At 42.8% G+C, this 21,929-nt stretch overlaps 1 protein-coding gene across 1 annotated transcript in view; it reads left to right on the forward strand.

The window, feature by feature from the left end:
- Trpc6 (transient receptor potential cation channel subfamily C member 6) overlaps window positions 1–21,929 on the forward strand; it is a 122,062-nt gene that overhangs the window by 69,539 nt on the left and 30,594 nt on the right. Inside the window, 3 exon segments of the mRNA XM_038322772.1 lie at window positions 8,454–9,228; window positions 16,461–16,643; window positions 19,262–19,426. Of these exon segments, the coding sequence (XP_038178700.1) occupies window positions 8,454–9,228; window positions 16,461–16,643; window positions 19,262–19,426 (1,123 nt within the window).

The raw sequence follows: 21,929 nt of genomic DNA on the forward strand, positions 1-21,929 counted from the left end.
TGGCACATGAGACCACACCGTGGGTCTCTGAAGGTGGCTGGTCTCTGGCGGTGGGCCACGTGGCAGTGGTGTGTGAGAGACAGACAGATAGGCACGCCATGCACAGTGGAGGTGAATATTTATTTAGTGGTTATGGAAGTGAGGGGAGAAGAGGAGAGAGAGAGAGAGAGAGAGAGAGAGAGAGAGAGAGAGAGAGAGAGAGAGGAGAGATCGAAGGTACCTCTCTGAGAGGGAGATGAAAAAGAGAGTCTAAGGCTGCAAACAGGAAGGAAGACCTGCCTGCTTCAGCAGATGGGGGAGGGAGTAGGCGTGGCTTGTCTATTAAAGAGACAGAACAACCATTGCACTAATTATTGTCATATCCTGAGCTTTGTCAGGGTCTTCTATTTGAATAACAAGTGGAAAGTGGTGCAGTCGCGGTGCCTTTCTCCTTCAAGTGCCTGCTTCTGAGGACCTGGATGAATGCTGGCTGAATCAGAGTGCTTTCCCTGTTCCCTTCGGTAGACTCCTAAAGTAATACTCTGCGATGAGCTGGAGTAGTTTGTTTCTATGTTAAAGGATAAAGAACAAATCGGGGGCCTAGAGCTGTGACTCATGGTGAAGAGTGCTTGCGGCTCTAACAGAAGACCTGGCTTCTATTCCACCACCTACATTAGGTGGCTCACACTCCAGCTCCTGCAGATCTAATTCCCTCTTCTGGTCTCCACAAGAAACTGTACTCATTCAGCATAGGTACAAACAGATACACAAATAAGTAAAAACAAAAGATAAATATCCCTTGCCTCATCTCTAAACTTCCAGTCTACAGCAGGAATCAGGAAAAATGGTGAACAGAGAACACGGGCAGTGAAAGCCAAAGGAGGTCACCAGAGGTCAGGAAATGGCAGCAGAGTGATGAGGTCCAGGACTCCCAGAGGGAAGGTGCAGAATGACTGTTCCTGTAACACACCCTGGTGACTCCCTCTCTTCTTCCTCATCCATCTTGTTAAGGTGGAAATAAAACCCCTCCCAGAAACTCCTATCTTACTTAGGAAAGCACACTTGGCAAACCAACATGAGTCCAGTTCTCCCAGGGAAAGGGTGCGTCCTCTTTGGAAGCACACAAGGAGCACTTCTTTGAGGAAAAGAAAATGCACCCACCAAGGATCACTTGTATGTGTGTGAAAGGTGATGTGAAATACATAGCCCCAAGCAAACAAATAGAAATGAGCAACTCTGGAGTAAACTCTTTGAACTACCCTCTGCATTGCCTATATCCTTAATCTTTGCAGAGAAATATAAAAAGACATTGGAAAGGGGATTATAAAGAAACTTTTGGGTCATAGGATGACTCAGTATGCAAAGGCCCTGGTCTCAAAAAGACTGAAGGCCTGAGTTATATGTCTAGAATTCATGGTGGAAGAAGAAAACAGACCCCTGAATATTGTCCACAGATCTCTACACAGGTGTACACCACATCACACCACATATATACTCAGTAGGACTGCTAGTAGTAATAATAAATGATAATACATAATTGTAACAATATGATGGTTAACAAAAATTTGAAAGGAAACATTTGAGAAAAAGATCATAAAAATTAAAAATGCAGTGGCAGAGAAAATTATTAGCTATATCACAGGATAAAATTGAAGAAATCTCCTCAAATAATGCACAAAGATAAATAACTGGAAATGAGAGGAAAGGGTAATAAAATCAAGGAGCAATTATGAAATGTCCAACATCCAAACACAAGGAGTTAAAAATGAATGCTAAAGCAGGAAATAATATTGTCCAAGACCCATGACAAGACTGTCCCTCAGAGCTGGAAAGGAGAGGGAACTCCCTCCATGAACCAACACTTAGTCTGAGGGTCGAAAAAACAAAGAAATGAGCAAAGATTCAAGGTGAACTATGATTCTCAGCTGCAAAACGTAGATCCCAATAGAGTTAGGATATCAAGATTTCTGTCAATCCAGAGTTTCTCATTCGGCCACACCAAGTTACACTTGGTGATACAATTAAGTCATGTTAGACATGGCTCATCTACAAAAATTTTTGCGTTCATTTTCCTGTGAATTCCATAATTTCGTTTTTCCTAACAATTTAATAATAAGTATCCCATCACATAAATATAAAACAAATGTGTGTGTTTAAATAATAATATAATTACATTATTTTCTCCTTCCCATTTCTCTCTCCAACCCCTCCTATACACTCCTTGCTCTCTCAAATTCATGGCTTCTTTTTCTTTAATTATTATTTGATACATGTGCATGTGCATGTACACACACATGTATTATTAAATACATAAATATAACTGGTTTATCTATATAATGCTATGTGCATGGATATGATCTCAGGGCTGATTACTTGACATTCCTCCTAGTTACTGTGCTATTGTTGTGAAGAGACACCATGATGAAGGCAACTCTTATAAAAGAAAGCATTCAATTGGGGGCTTGCTTACAGCTTCAGAGGATTAGTTCATCATCATCATGGTGGAAGTATGGTGGCAGGGAACATGACATCAGGCAGGTAGGTAAGCAGGAAGGCAAGGTGCTGGAGAAGTAGCTGAGACTTACATCCTGGTCCATAAATGACAGGGAGAGAGGGGGGGAGGGAGGACACTGGGTGTGGCATGAACTTTTAAAACCTCAAAACTCACTCCCAGTGACATACTTCATTCAGTAAAGACACACCTATTCCGACATAGCCACACCTCCTAATCCTTCCCAAACAATTTATCAACTGGGGACCGATCATGCAAATATATGAACCTATGGGACATTTTTCTTCAAGCCAGCACATTATTGGAGAACCACTACAGGAGAAATCCTTTCCAGGGGGAAGAACATTTTCCCTCCTCTCAGCATTGTCCCGGTCTTTATTCAGAGTTGAGGCTTCACACAGGAGCTTTCCACCCCCATGTTAGCATGCCTGTGTGTTGTCCTTGTAAGGTCTTATTTAGGCAGCCCTGTTGATGAGACCTCATGGGTAGACATGTCAAGGACACACAATCTCACAACTCATGACTTGTTCCTTTGGTTCTCCAATTATTCTGACCCCACTTCCATAACAACCCTTGAGCCATTCATCATTTGGTGGACATCTAGGCTGTTTCCACTCTGGCCCGCTGAGTTTAGCAGTAGTCACATGGGTGAGCAAGTATCTCTGTAGTAGAATACAGAGTCCTTTGGCGAATGTGTCCAGGAGTGGTGCAGCTGGGTCACATGATGGATCTATTTCTAGTTTTTGAGGAGCAACCACACTCTTTTCATAGTGACTGCACCTGTTTGTACTCCCACTAACAGTGAGTAAGTGTTCCCCATTCCCCACACCCACACCAGAAAAAATCCTGCTTGGGCTAATGTCTACTGCCTGTGAAATTTTTTCATAGAAACAAGATCTGTTTTGATATGATAATTCCCTCCCCCCAATCAACCACACAGATCTACCACCTTACCTGGAAACACTGACTGGGTTGTTTCTTTAGCATAATTTTGATTTGTTTTGAAGATGCCCTTGACAGCTAAAGTAATCGACGGTGAGTGAAAATGAAAGCTCACTGTGAGCATGGCAGTGCACTGCTCAAGGTCCTTGATGAAGCTTGGAGCTGATGAAGCTTCACTAAGTTCCATTCTGTGGTGGGTATCACTGTTACAGACAACATGGACAGGAAAGCAGATACGTCCCGAGAAGGAAAGGATATTAGGTTTTCTATAACTGGCTACATTCAGGGGAGGCTGCTTGTGAAGTCTGTCTGTCCACGGGTGCTTCCTTCACAATGGACAGTCTGATGGCTGTTTTTAGAGAGAATAGCCCATTGCACATTTCTATCAAGGAAGCTACACACTTGTCAGCTGTTTCCTTCATTTAAGCGCCTCCCATAACCAGGCCCATCCTCAATTCTGCAGCACTGTTCCCTCTTTCGATTTCTGGTAGGTGACAGTAATAAGGCTTGAACTCGTCAGTTGAATGAGGGTCCTTCAAACTCAAGAAGACCTTCTGACACATATGTTTTGAATCCATAAAGGATAAATTTCTTTATAGCATTTTAATCAGGACAAGGCTTACTTAAGCTTCTAATGATATGATAAAGGCCTCAGTAGAGACCAGCAGCCTCTTTGGCAACAGTTTTCACCATAAAGGTTTCCTTTCTTAGATTCTTGATCAAGACTCCAAGTTTGCAGTGATGTTGCAGATTGACAGAGTCCGAGTATTATTTGTCTCTGTTAGGAAAGCTCTCCCTCAGCATATAACTGATTTCTCTGCTAAAGAAAGCTCCTGTCTACTCCCATCTCAAGCCCAAGCTCACACACACACACACACACACACACACACACACACACATCTGACTCAGTCATGCTTCCACTCTTGGCATGCCATTTTCTCCCAGCAGCTAGGCTAGATGGCCATGTTATGGGCTCACCACAACAGCTAAGAGGCTGATAATGATAAAAGAAATAAAAAGTATGTTTTTCACTGATGGAGGAGAGTTATCTGTCTGTTTCTTTCATTGGTTAATTAATAAAGAAAACTGCCTTGGCCCTTTAAGAGACAGAAAATTAGGTAGGTGGAGTAGACAGAACAGAATTGTGGGAACAAGGAAGTAGAGTGGGGGAGACGCTTCAGGCAGTCGCCATAGTGAGTCTCCATGCTGCTCCTCTCCGAGATGGACGCAGGTTAAGATCTCTCCTGGTAAGCCACACCTCGTGGTGCTACCCAGATTACTAAATATGGGTTAAAGGAAGATGTGAGAATTAACCAATAAGAGGCTGAAACTATGGGCCAGGCAGTGTTTTAAAAGAATACAGTTTCTGTGTAATTATTTCGGGTATAAAGCTAGCCGGTGGCCGGGTGGCGGGATGCAGCCCCGCCACTTCACACTACAGATTGGCGCTCCAACGTGGTGACTAAATCCACTTAAAAACCTGAGAGGGCTTTAAATAAAGGAGAGAGAGAGTTTAACACAGCTTTTTGCTATTTGCCTGGACGTGCTGTAGAGAGATTTCCTGTTTTGGCAATAGCGGCAGAGAAAAAGCTGAGTCATTTTAAAACGCGGCTTCCTCGGGCTGTGCCGCCAGTGCGAACTCTGGCTTTAAAGCATTTCAGTGGCTTTTATGGACTGGATGTTTGTTTGCCTGCTTGGGATCGGAAAGAAAGTGCTCTGAGACCATGCCAATGGCTCACTGCTCCCCGCCTGCACCTGGGCAGATGGCGGAATCAGGTTTAGGCGAGCAGGAGAGCATGGCAGATTTCTGCCGATGTTTCCAGGCTGCGCGGTACTCTGCGCGTCAGATTTGGCTGTAACTTGGATGAAATGAGTTTCTGTGCCGCACACTCAGTCTCAGAATTAAAGTGCTGAGTGTGGCTCCTACCTGGAGGCCCCAGAGCTAGTAGAAAATGGTACATCCTCCATTTTGAAATTGGAGAGAAGTGGAGCCAACATCCAGAACAGCCCAGCGGCTCTGCAGCTCAGAGGTGCAACCGATTAAGAGTCACAAGCGGCTCCGCCATGTTGGACTGGGCGGGGCAAGCCCGCAGTACCTGTTTTAGACCTAGGAATGTCACAGCTTAGAGTCTTAAGCGCTTAGCAATGTAAAGGCTCAAATCAAACAAGTTTCTCGACAGTAAAAAAATTACAGATTCACAATAGGACAGATTCAGACATAAAAGACTTTTAAATGAGTCACAGTGTTGGATGAATGTAAGTAGGCTTGAGAGAGAGAAGAAGAAAATATAAAAAATAAAGTTAATGCCTAAAAAAAGGCTAAAGTCTTTAAAGAGACAGAATAAAGTAAAGTGATAGAATGAAAATAAGCCGCATAAAAATGGAAAATTCACAGAGAGTCTGGATTATGTATTTTGTTGTGTTTTCTTTGATTTTTTTTGACTGTAAAGGAGCTAAGTACAGAGAGACATTTCATTATATGGGCTGCCAGGCTAGACCAGAATGGACATTTTAATGGTATGACTTCAGGATTTGGATCTAAGAACATGATGCTTTGGAAAAGAGTTTCTTCTTTTGTTTTCACAGAGGACGAGACTCTGTGGATTGCTTCTATCCCAATATGGTATGATAGACCACGCCCTCCTGAAAGGTTGCTGTGAACATCTTCAAAAAGTTACTTCACTCAACTGCCAACTGAGAGGAACCTGGCACACAGGTTTACACCATGAAAGACCTAAATAACAGCGCCCCCATTCAGCAGGAAGCAGTTTGGAGAGAAAAAACTGCGCCCATTTTCCCAAATATTGTTTATAAATGTTCTTTTACATTTAAAGGGGGAGATGATATAGATATGAATTTGCATTGGTATAGATTTTAAGGTCAATTTTGTTATATGTATATGTATTTCTGCTTTTGATTAGGTATTGTGATTGTGTAGTTCATTTAAGAATGTAATGTATAATTAGGAAATATAGGTTAATGGATAATCATTAATAATAGTTAAGCTTGTAGTCATGTTATTAGATTTTCTAGACATGTAGAGATATATTTCAGTTAGATAGACATTCTTCATATCTTTCAAAGACTGCAGAATATGGCATTTAATGTTTTAATAACTTAGGGTTTTTCATGACAATGAGACACACGTCTGCTCCTGGCAGCACCAATCTACTTCAAGAGGAAGATGGGCATCGAAGAGGCTACTTATGGAGTTTGTTAGCCATTTGGGCAAGAAACTGCTCTTGGCTGCACTGTTGCATAAACTGGACACAAGGAACCCACAGAAAGAGGACTGCTGAACTTGCCTAAAGGTGAGATGGCCTTTTGGGGTTCCTGATTCATTAAAGAGTCTGCGAGACGTTCTGCAGGACACAGCAGAAAGTGACTTAACTGTCTTTGGAATTTCCTGCTTCATGAAAAAGTCTGCTGGACACTATGGGCCTGAAGGCTGAAGATGGATGCCCCAACGGTACAGAGGAACTTTGGGTGACTGTCTAGGCAGTGAGTTGTCTCTGTCATTTCTAGAGTTTGAAAGTTACAAATGACTTGTTTACTTAGGTAATATTATATCCTTCTGGAGTCTTTGATGGAGTTGAAGAATAAATAGATAGTTATAGATTTCCTTAGTTATGATAAAAGATAAAATAGATTTAAATATTGTAACTGTAATTCTTGCTTGATAACTGTTTTGTTATATGTAATTTTGCTATGTTAAAGTTGAAGCCTTTCTTTTTTGTTTAAACAGAAAAAGGGGAAATGATGGAGGAGAGTTATCTGTTTCTTTCATTGGTTAATTAATAAAGAAAACTGCCTTGGCCCTTTAAGAGACAGAAAATTAGGTAGGTGGAGTAGACAGAACAGAATTGTGGGAACAAGGAAGTAGAGTGGGGGAGACGCTTCAGGCAGTCGCCATAGTGAGTCTCCATGCTGCTCCTCTCCGAGATGGACGCAGGTTAAGATCTCTCCTGGTAAGCCACACCTCGTGGTGCTACCCAGATTACTAAATATGGGTTAAAGGAAGATGTGAGAATTAACCAATAAGAGGCTGAAACTATGGGCCAGGCAGTGTTTTAAAAGAATACAGTTTCCGTGTAATTATTTCGGGTGTAAAGCTAGCCGGTGGCCGGGTGGCGGGATGCAGCCCCGCCGCTTCACACTACATTTCACTATCAATTTTCCTGGAGTAATGTACTACTCTATCATAGAAATGACCCAGTAAATACTGAACATTTGAGAGAAATGTCCATTCTGTTCACCATTTTGAAATATTTTCATGTTCTCTGTTCTAGTTTCATTTATGTTGATGACACAGATACCTTGATCAAAAGCAATGTAGGGAATAAATGGTTTATTTGACTTATGATTCCAGGTTATAGTCCATCACTGGAGGGAAGTCATAGGGGCAAATACTTAAGACGACTTTTCACAACATAGCCACAGACAAGAGCAGAAAGATACAAATGCATCAACGAGGCCTACTTGCTTATTACTCTGCTAACCCTCATTATTATATAACCCAGGGCTCTGAAACAGGGAATGGGCCTATAGTGAGAAGAGTCAATTTATATACAAGAAAATCCCCAGTCATGACACAGGCCAAGTGAATCTAAACAATCCCTCATTAAGACTCTCTTTTTAGGTGACTTTAGGTTGTGATAAGCTGACATTTAAAATTAACAATCACAGTGATCAATAGCCTTTCCCAACTGTTTACTATATGCAGTTCAGAGATTCTCATTGATATCTCTACAGGAATGACACAAGAAAAATGATTGCACTCGCCACAGTCTCTACCTTGGATTGGACAGTGAAGCTCTATGAAGTACTTATCTTTCTTTAATGAGAGGTTCTTAGAGTTCATTAACAAATAAATTCATGTTCATCTTATCAGCTAGTAGGTCTAGAGATGCTGAGGCAACATCTAATATACTTGAGGATTGCATTAGGTGAATGACAGGTCATTTGGCACAAGAAAATGCTCTTAATATGATTTCTTGATCATCTTTCTGCCTTATTACAGCCGGGGTAATGAAAGCAGACTGACTCACCGGCGGCAGACAGTTCTTCGTGAGAAGGGAAGAAGGTTGGCTAATAGAGGACCAGCGTACATGTTTAATGATCACTCGACAAGCCTGTCTATTGAGGAGGAACGCTTTCTAGATGCAGCCGAATATGGCAACATCCCGGTGGTGCGGAAGATGCTGGAGGAGTGCCTATCCCTCAATGTCAACTGCGTGGACTACATGGGCCAGAATGCCCTGCAGTTGGCAGTGGCCAATGAGCACCTGGAAATTACAGAGCTGTTGCTCAAGAAGGAAAACTTGTCTCGCGTTGGGGATGCTTTACTCTTAGCTATTAGTAAAGGTTACGTGCGCATTGTGGAGGCAATTCTCAGCCATCCAGCTTTTGCTGAAGGCAAGAGGTTAGCCACAAGCCCCAGCCAGTCTGAACTACAGCAAGATGACTTTTATGCCTATGATGAAGATGGGACTCGGTTCTCCCATGATGTGACACCAATCATTCTGGCTGCCCACTGCCAGGAATATGAAATTGTGCACACACTTCTGAGAAAGGGTGCTCGGATTGAACGGCCTCATGATTACTTCTGCAAGTGTACAGAATGCAGCCAGAAACAGAAGCATGACTCCTTCAGTCATTCCAGATCCAGGATTAATGCCTACAAAGGCCTGGCAAGCCCAGCATACTTGTCGTTGTCCAGCGAGGACCCAGTCATGACAGCCTTAGAACTCAGCAATGAGCTGGCCGTGCTGGCCAACATTGAGAAAGAATTCAAGGTAGGTCATCGGTAGCAGCACCATCACCAAGTTTAACTGCTAAGTTAGATCTATAAGCATCGAGCTGCACAGTATTAGCGCAAGATGTATCCAATTCCTCCCAGAGTTTGGCAAAGTTCTGCAGATGCTGTCATTTCAGCTATGTCTGAAAGAATGGACCAAAATTTGGAAGACTGGGAGTGAGAGAAAGTATGATGTTGGCTAGGTCAAAGTCAAGGTGTGTTTCCATGTTTCTGTGATGTGCTAACCACTGTGAATTTGGGGATTATATGGAGATGTGTATGCATGTGCATGTGTGTGCATGTGAGTGTGCATGTGTATGTGTGTGTGTGTGCATGGGTATGTGTGTGAGTGCATGTGTATGTACGTGTGTGTGCATGTGTATGTGCGTGTGTGTGTGCATGTGCGTGCATGTGTGTACATGTGTGCATGTGTGTGCATGCATGTGTGGGTATGTGAATGTGTTCATGTGAGTTTGTGCAAACATGTGCATGTCCACATGTGTATATGTTTGTGGAGGCCAACAGTTGACATTGGGTGTCTTTCTTCATCATTCTCTACTATTTGTAAGACAAAATCTCTCCCTGAACCTGGAACTTAGTGATTCCACCTGTCTGCACTCCAGAAATCCACCTGTCTGAGGTACTGCTGGGGTCACAGACATGTGTCAGTGTGTACAGTATTTTTTAAACAATGTGTTCGGGGACTCTCAAAGTCCTAATTTTTGTGAAGCAGGGACTTATTGATTGAACTTTTTCCAACACCTAATTTATGTTTCATTCAATAAGTGCATTATAATTGTTGCTCTAATGATCTGCTTTCTATGAGGTATTTTGTATTTATTACGGCCCTGGGTAGATATTTTTTCTGTTTTATATGAGAACTGGGGAATAGGAAGGTTTAGTAGGACTTGAATTCAAAAACTGGCAAATGGCAGGGCTGGGATCAGAATACAGCTTTCCTCTAGTTTTCTGCTTTTTTCTCTTAAAACATATTGTGTCTGTGTGCGCACTGGGTCAGAAAGATAAACAAGTCACAGGTTGAGAGACAGTACATATATGAATAAACATGACATGAAATAAAGTATGACTGCAAGGTTGAGCTTTGACCATTGTGCTATAGAAGTTAAGGAAAAAGATTAAATTCTTACTAGGCTTCAGCCAACTCTCATGGAAGGTGACACTTCCATGCATGGAAGAATCAATGGGATGTTGAAAGACTGAAGGAGAGGAAAGAAGTAGAATAGTCTTGTACTCGTAAGTGAAGCAGGCATGTCAAACTTGAAGCAGACTATTACCAGAGGTGGCTGGGGAAAGATGTGGTATCAGATCCAGCCATTGTCTGCGTGGTCACTGCCGCATCTGGAGAGGATGGAAGCTCTGATCCCCAACCAAAGAGCACACACACGCTGCTGACCTTCCTCTGTGGAGTATCCAGTCTGATTGTGTTCAGTAGTCCTTGTTAATTACTTTGTGTACCTCACTGTAGCTGGCCTCTCTCTCAAGAAAGGTGTGTTCCTTGACAATGGTGGAGAATGAAGAGGGGAAGTACATTAAAAAGATTCTGATTCTCACTGGTACATTTGAGCACACATGCAAACTGATACATTTTAACGCTAGTCCACATGCATCTCTACCACATGGCTTCCTCTTTAGCAGTGGTGGAATGTGGGGAGACACAGCACAAAACTCAGGGTTTACAGAAATAGGTTAATCATTAACGAAAGATCCCTTATTACCTAGGACATATGACATTATTTTCTAAAGGAATGAAATATCTTACAAAAATAAGCCTCAGAGAATAATGTGAGATCTTGACTATTGGAAGCTTAAATTCAGAGTTAATAGTTGACAGTAGACACAAAATTAGTAAACAAGCAAGCAAGCAAGCAAACAAACAAACAAACAAAAACCACAAACAGAAATCCAGTGTAGGAGAAGGCCAGTTGTTCATTTCTGGCCACCCAGACCCGAAATAATTACACAGAAACTATATTAATTACAACACTGCTTGGTCAATCACTTAGGCGTATTGCTAACTAATTCTTATATCTTAAATTAACCAATTTCTATTATTTTATATTTTACCATGAAGTTTGTGGTTTGCGAGGAAGGTTCTAGTGGGTGGGTGGGTATCTTTTTCCTTCAGAGGCTACAGGGTGTCTCTTTGACTCCACCTATTCTCTCCTCCTCTATCTGCTTGGAATTCCTGCCTTGTCCTATTATACACTGCAATAGGCTCAAAGTGGATTCTTTTTTAACCAATGGTATTCACAGCATACAGAGGGGAATCCCACATCAGTTTAGTATTTTTGTTTTAATACTGTAGAAGAGTGAATTTTCCTGGCTGAAGTCCAAGCTCAAATCAGGAGTCAGAGTTCAAAGGGAGAGATCAGAACAGAATGTCTGATCTCTGCTGTCCCTGCTGTCCCAATTTAGTCTTGGTGTCTCCATATGTTTCTGTGAGCTATGTTTATAAATTCTTTTCTGAATCCCTCTACCTCTTAGGTTGCTTGTAGTAATGCAATGATTCCCTTAATGCACCTTAGTTCCCCATTCATTTCCTTTAGGCAGCAAGTCCTGTCTGCAACCTGTAATTCTGGAAAGAGTTTCTGTGGCTTTGCCAGCTCCATTATCCTCCCTCGAGGTCTGTGCACTGACATGCACATGGCTCCCCAGATGCCTGTGCACTGAGATACACATGGCCCCCCAGATGCCTCTGCTGCAGAGGGAGGAAAGAGAATGGCAGAGAAACTATCATCATGTCTATTTTTAAATCATGACTATGTTCTGCTGTATAATGGTTAAGAATTTTGGGCCATTTGCCTGCTTGAAAGATAAGTATCCTCCAAGAAATTGGCTTGGTTGAAAAGTAGTATTTTTTAGTATTAAGGTCATGTGGCGATTATCAGACCTTATAGGGGATCAAGGGGTGTCACTTACTTGAGATACAGCCTGCAAGGCAGAGTCACAGCCCCAGGAGCGTAGAGCAGATGTCCTGACCAGAGAGAAAGAAGAAAATGTACTCTTTTTGATATTCATGAATTATTTCAAGGGAATCCTACTCTAACTTCATGACAGAGCAGCACTTACTAGACCAGACACTGCGGTACCATCTCCTACCTCACGTGTCCATAGGAGACCAGACAATGAGGAACCGTATCCTAACTCATGTGTCTATAGGAGACCAGACAATGAGGAACCGTATCCTAACTCATGTGTTTATAGGAGACCACACAATGAGGAACCGTATCCTACTTCACGTGTCTATAGGAGACCAGACAATGAGGAACCGTATCCTACCTCATGTGTCTATAGGAGATCACACAATGAGAATCCGTATCCTACCTCACTTGTCTATTAAGAAGTAAGCAGGAATTCAGATATAGCTATACTTTATATCCTTCTTCTTTGCATTCTCCAGCAAAGCTTGCTGATTGTGTATGGTATGCCTTGCTCGTGTAGACTCCGAAAAGAAGTAAGACACAGTGCTTGCTGGAAAGATACTCAAATCAACTCACAAAAAACAAGTAGCCTTTCTATGAACCGCAATGCAAAACATGCTGAGAAGTAGGTCCTGCACATACCACATTCACAGTAGTCTCAGAACACATTTCTAGAAACAAGCCTAATCAAGGAGGTGAAAGACCGCTAAAGAGAAGACTTTATCTGAAGAAAGAGATTGAGGAAAACACTAGAAAATGAAACCTGTCACGCTTATGGATTGATAGAATCAATGTGGGGAACTGGCCATTCTGCCCAAAGCAGCTCGCAGATTCACAGCTGTGGAGAGAGGACTCAGGGATGACCCCCCCCCCAAGTTGATTATGCAGTAAAAATTCATTAGTTCTAGAAACATCCATGCAAGCAGCACAGAATTGATCCACCAGACTGAATTAATGTCTTTATTCAATTAGTATATGTAACAACAATGGTTAATGCTTCATAAATTTGGGAGGGAGTGAGAAGGGTAAATAGAAAGGGTAGGAAAAAGGAGAGGGTGAGAAAATTACATAATTATATTTTAATTAAATAAAAATGGGGAAGAGTCTGTTGAAGAGAGACAGAAGTGTAAACAAATATGCAAAAAAATTCTGCCTGTGTCTCATTCGCGTGCAAGGCAGTGGGTTTCCCTCTGTGCTCTTGCCGAAGTGTGCAATGAACAAAGAGAGAAAGTCTCCTTTCAACAGACTTTAGACTCGTGATAGTTCACAGAGAAAGAGGTTTGTCAGGACAATCTGCATCATGAGGTCTGTTACATGTGTGCCTGTCTCCTTCCTTGTTTCTTCAACTCCATAGCTGCAGTGGAACCTAAAAAAATAAACGCCAGTCTTCAAAAGCTACATTAAGTGAAATGGGGGACTACTACTGAGGCTGAACACAACAGGACAGTTAGTAGCATCTTGGGAAGTGTCTTTCCTTAATTCCTGTTTGAGGTCGTATGTGATTTACTTTTACATTTCCCATAGTATAGTATCCATTTCTCTTCTGTCCTTCTCACATCAGCTATGGCAGAGCTGCGAGCAGTGCCTTTTAGTGACTATTATTGTAAAGACCAGGGGAGGTCGAGACTGAAATTTGATCCCATAGCATAGCTGGGTACCTTTCATTATCTGGAGAATAATACTCTGTCCTAATCCTGATCTTTAGGTGCATTTCCCCTTCAAGTTTCCTAGCTGAGTGAGACCATGGCATCCATCATGGTCCTGGGGTGTGGGATGGCATCCATCATGGTCCTGGGGTGTGGGATGTCATCCAGCATGATGCTGGGGTGTGGGATGGCATCCAGCATGGTCATGGGATGTGGGATGGCATCCAACATGGTCCTGGGGTGTGGGATGGCATCCAGGGTGGTCTTGGGGTGTGGGATGGCATCCAGCATGGTGCTGTGACTTGGGATGGCATCCAGCATGGTGCTGGGGTGTGGGATGGCATCCAGCATGGTGCTGGGGTGTGGGATGGCATCCAGCATGGTGCTGGGGTGTGGGATGATATCTGGCATGATCCTGGGGTGCAGGATGTCATCAAGCATGGTCCTGAGGTGCGGGATGTTTTCCCTCTCACTCTGTTTTATGGAGTCTGCCGGGCTGAAGCTGGTCAAAGACAGCCAATTTCACAGTCACTGAGAGGCCATTTGGCACACATGGAGCCATTTGGCATCCATCACTTATGAAGCTGTTCTCCAGAGCAGTGTTGTTACAATACAAATTTGTCATCTGGCATCCAGAACCACAAGGTTTCCCCAGTGTTTTTCCCTTGTGACTGTCTAAGGGACCTTTCAGCTGACAGCACGTGAGAGTTTCAGGATGGAGGAACTGATTAAGTTTGCATTGCTGGAAAGCTGACTGTGTAATTGGGAAACGGGTTTTTTGTTTTGTTTTTGTTTTTGTTTTTTCCATGATATATATGGGAATGGCATCTGCCCTGCTTACCTGTCATTTCGAAGTTCCAAGTAAGGAAGCATTTGTGAGGAAAAGATGCTGGATGTAGTGTCCTCAAAGGTGATGAATGAGTTTGAGGCCAAACAGATTTACATCAAGGTCGGGTGCCAATGGTTATTTAGCGAATGATTTGGTACACAGTATTTACTTTCAGCAAATTGCATGACAATCAAGTGAGATTATATCTACCTGCTGCACAGCAGGTTCTGATAACAGGTGTCTTAATTGGGGATTCTGTCGCTGTGAAAAGACACTATGACCATGACAATCCTTATAAGGAAACATTTAATTGGAGCTGAATTACAGCTCAGAGGTCTAGTCCATTATTGTTGTTGTAGGAAGCATGGTGGCAGTCAGACAGACATGCCGCTGGAGAAGGAGCCAAGAGTGTTATATCTGGATCTGCAGGCAGCAGGAAGAGAGAGTAACACTGGGCCTGACTTGAGCATCTGAAAATGCAAAGCCCACTCCCTGTGGCAGACTTCCTCCAACAGGGCCATACCTACTCTGACAAGGTCACACCTCCTAACAGTGCCACGCCCTATGAGCCTATGGGGACCATTTTCATTCAAATCACCACAACAGGCTTTCTTGGTTAACATTTAGTGATATGTTTATAACCTTATTTCAGGGTAAGAAAAATATGGAGGGAGGAAGCTTAGGAAGAAGCCAGAGAAGACATGAGGAGATGCCATATAGAAGGATGGTGGCAGTTTATGGTCATTCACACATGACCAGCATTATAGCGCCTTCCAGCTTTGGATGATACAATAGCGCAGTAAAAGCTCCTCCACTCAACATGGTTTGTTTTTATGCCACCTCACTGTGTAGCCTACACTGGCCTGGAACTCACCACCCCTTTGCTACTGCCTCCCAAGTGCTTGGATGACAGGTACCTCCCAACCCAGACATACACACACACACACACACACACACACACACCCTAGATCTTACATTTTTGACCCTGTGCTGGTTTCATAATGTAAGAAATACAAATTCAGTGAAAAGGTAGTTGAAGCTCCAGATCTTGTGGAACACATCTATATTCCCAGCACCAGCGAGCTGGAGACAAAAGGATCAGGGGCTCAAGGCCATCTTGAGGTACTTGAGAATCAGTCTTACAAGAAAGAAAAGGAAAAAGTAAGGTACAGGTAAAAGCTCAGTGCTTGCTTTTCATGGCGTCTTCTCAGATGCTCTGAGTCCCAGGAGTGTCAACACAGCACAAAGTTTCCTAATGTCCTGTCAAGTATGTATTTTATAACTCAATGGTGAAATTATACCACACAGGACAGCATCTATACAAAGCATGGTAGTTACGCAGTGGAGAAGGCTGCTTATGTTTTATTTCTCCCAGGTCAGTTTGTGAGTTTGACACAAAGAAATCGTTCAAAACAACTTCAGTGATTCTTTGAGCAAATATCTTAGAGTCTTGAGAGAAATCTTCAAGGTGATAAAGTATCTCAGGGGTTAGACGGCAGAACAGGATGGAAATGGATCTAACGTAAGATGCAGTGAGACTGGCCTGGGTATGGCGTCTCATCCTAACTGCAGTGGGAAACTAATGGGGAGAACCACTGGAAATTTGACTTCAGTAACTTTCATCCCGCCTGGGTTACAGTGTGAGACCCTCTTTTAAAGCAAAAACAAAGCCGAAACAAATCAGATTTAGCTAATCTAAACGGTGACTTTTTTTCTCTTGAAATGTACAACCACTTAATAATCTGAAAAATTCTGCCAAATGTGGCAAAACGAGTCAGTTCTTTCTTATTTTAACTGTGTCTGTCTTCCCTAGAATGACTATAGGAAGCTGTCCATGCAGTGCAAAGATTTCGTGGTTGGTCTCCTGGATCTCTGCAGAAACACGGAAGAAGTGGAGGCCATCCTGAATGGGGACGCAGAGACTCGCCAGCCCGGGGACCACAGCCGTCCAAATCTCAGCCGATTAAAACTTGCCATTAAATATGAAGTAAAAAAAGTAAGGTCGGGCATGAAGCCCCTTCATTGCTTCAGTTCTTCTGGGTGGGTATACAAACAAGCAAGAAGGCTTCGCAGGGCTGGACAGAGGTGGTGTGTTCTCACTGTCGGTTGCAGCAGGCAGCAGCTCAAGGAACTGGAAGCGGCTAGTGAGACAACGGAACCCCCAGGGCAAGGCAGTCATTAAAGCTTAGTTAGGCATTTTGACGCAGACCATTAGTCATTGGCATTTGGCATCAATCGGTAATAACAAAAATGACTTTGTACATGGAAACCCTAAGGCATTTTCTGTATGAAGGGAACAAACGTAGTTACAGTATTTCAGATGCCTCTGTTTTCCTATCGATTGCTACTTTCCAATTTGGAACAGCACCTTCAATTCTTCCTTTGGTTTGAATCTTTTCAGGGTCCTCAGAGAATACTTTTTAGATTCTTTTTTAGACAGTGATCCCTACTCCTCTGACCACTTTCCTAGGTCATGGAGATTTTCTAAGTTTTGTTTATTTATGTATGCATGTACTTATTTATTTACTAGTTAGTGTGTGTGTGTGTATGTGAGTGAATGTGTGTTTCTCTGTGTGTGTGTGTGTGTGTGTGTGTGTGCGCGCGCGCGCGCGGTGGGTGGGTGCGGTGGATGCGCACGTGCACATGCTCAATGAACCCAGAAGAGCGCCTGGATTCCCTGGAGCTGGAGTTTCGGGTGCTTTAATCTGATGTGGGTGCTGGAACTGAACTCTGTTCTTCTGAAAGAACTGCAAGTACTCTTAAGCACAGTCATCTCTCTAGCCACTAAAAAGTTTTAAGAAATAGTTCGTTTTTTAAAATAAAAGCAATATATGTTTATGGTATTTATTCGGTGTAAACCATCCACCATGGGGCCTCTTCTCATCCCAGTCAACAAACACACACTTCATTGTCTCTATGGCTGTGTCGTTCTGCTCATTTAATCAGTTTACTATGCAATGATGCTTATTATATTTTTAAAAACTTTGGTCACTAATACACCTTGACTATTTTTATATAACAGTAAATAGCTTACTTGTTTTAAATCTGTAAATGATTCTTGGGTGTAAAATTATATGCTAGAATTTTACTTTATATTACTTTATATATTTTTATTATATTTTCGAATATTTTGTAACTTTTCCTTCAAAAAAGATGCATCCAGTTCCCAGGGTCAACAGTGTGCCGACAGAGGGCTCATTCTTTCCTAAAGTGTGCAGAGAGCTCATCCTCCCCACAGTGTGCAGAGAGGGGTTCACTCCTCCTCACAGTGTGCAGAGAGGGGGTTCACTCCTCCCACAGTGTGCAGAGAGGAGGTTCACTCCTCCCACAGTGTGCAGAGAGGGGGTTCACTCTTCCCACAGTGTGCAGAGAGGGGTTCACTCCTCCGCACAGTGTGCAGAGAGAGGGTTCACTCCTCCCACAGTGTGCAGAGAGAGGGTTCACTCCTCCCACAGTGTGCAGAGATGGGCTTCACTCCTCCCACAGTGTGCAGAAAGGGGGTTCACTCTTCCCACAGTGTGCAGAGAGGGGGTTCAGTCCCCCCACAGTGACTCAAGCTTTGCCATTCTGAACAGGTGAACTGTAGGCTTTGCTTGCATTGTCTTAGGATGAACTTTCCTTAAGACTCACCTGAAGATTTTGTTTTCTTACATAACCTGATCTTTTCCTTATGAAAATTTATTTAAGAAGATTGCTTGTTTGTATATTGACTAGGGTTAACTCTCTTATATAAATAATAAAAAACAACGAAAAACACACTATTCAAATTAAATATGTGAGAATAATGAATTATAGAAAATATTATAATTGAAAGATTGAAGGAGATAGCAGGGACTCCCAGTGGAGCTGAATGGGGAGACTCAATACAGGTGCAGAATGCTACCTCTATAGGAGCACGCCATTCTCAATCAGTGAAGGGAAGATGTGCTTGCTTTGAACAGGGATCTGGCTGAAGAGATAGCTCAGCGGTTAAGACACACACCATTTTTACAGAATAATCAAGTGCAGTTCTTAGCACCATATCAGATGGCTCACAAATTGCCTGAAACTCCAGTTTCTAGGGGCTCTGATGCCCTCCCTCTTCTGGCTTCTGAAGGCATGTGAACTCATGGATGCATGTATGCACATGCATACATCCACACACATGTATGGACAAATGCATCCATAGATACACATGCATGTACAAGCATACATAAGCACATGTGTGCACAAACACACACTTAAAAACAAATCTTTATAAATAAACAACATTTCCACAAAAGCTAGGATGGCCTTAATTTTGTTCTTTCTTGCTTAAAAGAAGTATATAAAATTCATAAAAGCGCTTGTGCAAAAATACTTGAGAATCTTTTTCTAATGTTAAAACCTCAAACATTTTCTGCTTTGAAAGACAGCCTAACAGTCACAGGGGAGATCTGACAACAGGAATATCTGAATCTGTATACTATAGAAGAGACTGAGTGCTGTTCTCATTGCTACCTGTTGGATAGATGTTTTCATTTTTAACCATGTTTTTCCTGAGAAAGCATAGAAAGGAGTATTGGACTCCAGAGAGGAGCCCATGTTTTGTCTGTCTCTAACCAAACTCTTTGTTGTGTGCCACCTCATCGCCAGTTTGTAGCTCATCCCAACTGCCAGCAACAGCTCCTCTCCATCTGGTATGAGAACCTCTCTGGGTTACGGCAGCAGACCATGGCAGTCAAGTTCCTCGTGGTCCTCGCGGTTGCCATTGGACTGCCCTTCCTGGCTCTCATATACTGGTGCGCTCCATGCAGCAAGGTATGTCTGTGAGACCTCCTATCCATCTGGAGTTGAAATTCTGGCTGGCTGGCAAAGGTCTAACTCCAAAATGAAAATCCGATTGAAGTATACAAGTTTAAATAATATTTGTTTGATTGAAAATTTCACACATGCATATGATGTATTTTGAACAAATCCATCCCCATTCATTCTCTATATACACTACTACTCTGCCCTCCCAACTTCTTATGTTCTTTTTTAAAACCCACTGAATTCATTTAGAGTTGCCACTGTGTGGACTGATGTAGGCTGTCTACTGGAGCACGGGTGTAGGCTGTCTGTCTACTGGAGCAGGGGTGTAGGCTGTCTATCTACTGGAGCACGGGTGTAGGCTATCTGTCTACTGGAGCACGGGTGTAGGCTGTCTACTGGAGCATGGGTGTAGGCTGTCTGTCTACTGGAGCACAGGTGTAGGCTGTCTACTGGAGCAGGGGTGTAGGCTGTCTACTGGAGCATGATGTAAACTGTCTACTGGAGCATGGGTGTAGGTTGTCTGTCTACTGGAGCACGGGTGTAGGCTGTCTACTGGAGCAGGGGTGTAGGCTGTCTACTGGAGCATGGTGTAAACTGTCTACTGGAGCATGGGTGTAGGCTGTCTGTCTACTGGAGCAGGGGTGTAGGCTTCTACTGGAACATGGTGTAAACTGTCTACTGGAGCACGGGTGTAGGCTGTCTGTCTACTGGAGCACGGGTATAGGCTGTCTACTGGAGCATGGGCGGCCTCTCAGGGCCTCCATCCCTGAAGAAAATGGACTGTCCCTCTCCCAGCAGCCATCAGTTGCTAATAGCTCTTCAGCTACTGTGGGACTTCATGACATTCTCCTGCCACTGCTCCAATCACCCCAAACAAGAGGTTTCGCTTGGCTTGTTTTGTGCAGGTCTTTTTTTTTTTTTTTTTTGGTTTTTCGAGACAGGGTTTCTCTGTAGCTTTTTTTAGAGCCTGTCCTGGAACTAGCTCTTGTAGACCAGGCTGGCCTCGAACTCACAGAGATCTGCCTGCCTCTGCCTCCCGAGTGCTGGGATTAAAGGCGTGCACCACCACCGCCCGGCTTTGTGCAGGTCTTTTACAAGATGCACAGTCACTTTGAACTCACATGTGCGACAGCCCTGTCTTGTTTGGAAGACATGATTTGGCTGCAGTAATCCACCATCTCCTGCACAAACACTCTTTGCTCCCTTTCTATTGGGATTACACCTGAGCCTTGGAAAGTGACAATGTGTTATAAATGTCCTATTTAAGGAAAAGCACTTCAAAGACTCTTATTCTTTTTAAAATTCTAAAAATATGCTTATTTCCAATGGGAAACAGAAAGAAAAAAACAGAAAATTCACCTGAAACAAAATACTGTCACTATGTGTAAAATAAAACACCACTCTATTAAATTATTTACTTATTTTTTATCTAGGCATATAGATACACATAATTTTATGTACGAAGTTCTAGTTTTATTAAGCCCATCTATCAAAGACTTCCTAAAACTCAATCCTTATTCCTTTGTTTCCCAAGATAGCATTTGAGAAGAGCAATATATTTTGTACATATATTACCTTATATGACAAGAGAACAAAAATACAAATACTTGACCAGATGATGGTAGCACACACCTTTAATCCCAGCAGTTGGGAGGCAGAGACAGGTGGATCTGCATGAGTTTAAGACCAGCCTGGTTGACAGAGCGAGTTTCTGGACAGGCTTCAAAGCTACAGAGAAACCCTGTCTTGAAATACCAAAAAAAACCAACCAACCAACCAACCAAGAATAGCTCTGTCATAGAGAAAGGCACTGGAGGTATGAAGGAGTGGTCACATGCTTTCAGAGCATATTTATCCAGGCTTTGGTGAAAACTTGGCCTTGCTTTTCTGGTGAAAGTTCAAATAGACCAAAGAGGTTTTTTTCTCTTTTAGGACTGTGTATTGAATTCAGGACTGGGTATTGAATTCAGGCAGGCACTCTACCATCAAGCTATGTCTTTAATTCTCTTTGAACTGTTTCAGACAGGGTTTCACCAAGTTGCCCATTCAGACCTTGTGCTGTGATCCTCCAGTGAGAGTGCCCTGTAGCTGGGCCTCCTGTCCATTACACTAGGCCTGGGCAACACTGACTTACCATGCTGCTAGCATGCATATAGGTATGGAGATTGCATTGCTAGCAATTCTTTTTTCATATTTTGAAGCCACCTTTCTAATTCTGTGTAAGTCACAAATCAGAGAGGCTTACTGAAATAATTAAACAACAACAGTCTTCTGGGCCACCTATGTCATGTGCTGGGTAAACGTACCAGGCGATCAGTGTAGTTCCTAGATATAGGCGGGACTCTTACACAGTTGCTACAAGGGAGAGAGCATGCGTCAGCATTTCCAGCATGTTGTCTTAGCACCCAGGCACAGTGCCAGCATTTTAGTGTCTGACGAACCTCATCCTGACTCGTGTTAGGATGTTGGTGCAAGGTTTCTTACACAACAGGAGCTTCCTGACTTTTTA

The sequence above is a fragment of the Arvicola amphibius genome, chromosome 3 (assembly GCF_903992535.2).
Source record: "Arvicola amphibius chromosome 3, mArvAmp1.2, whole genome shotgun sequence".
Lineage (NCBI taxonomy): Eukaryota > Metazoa > Chordata > Mammalia > Rodentia > Cricetidae > Arvicola > Arvicola amphibius.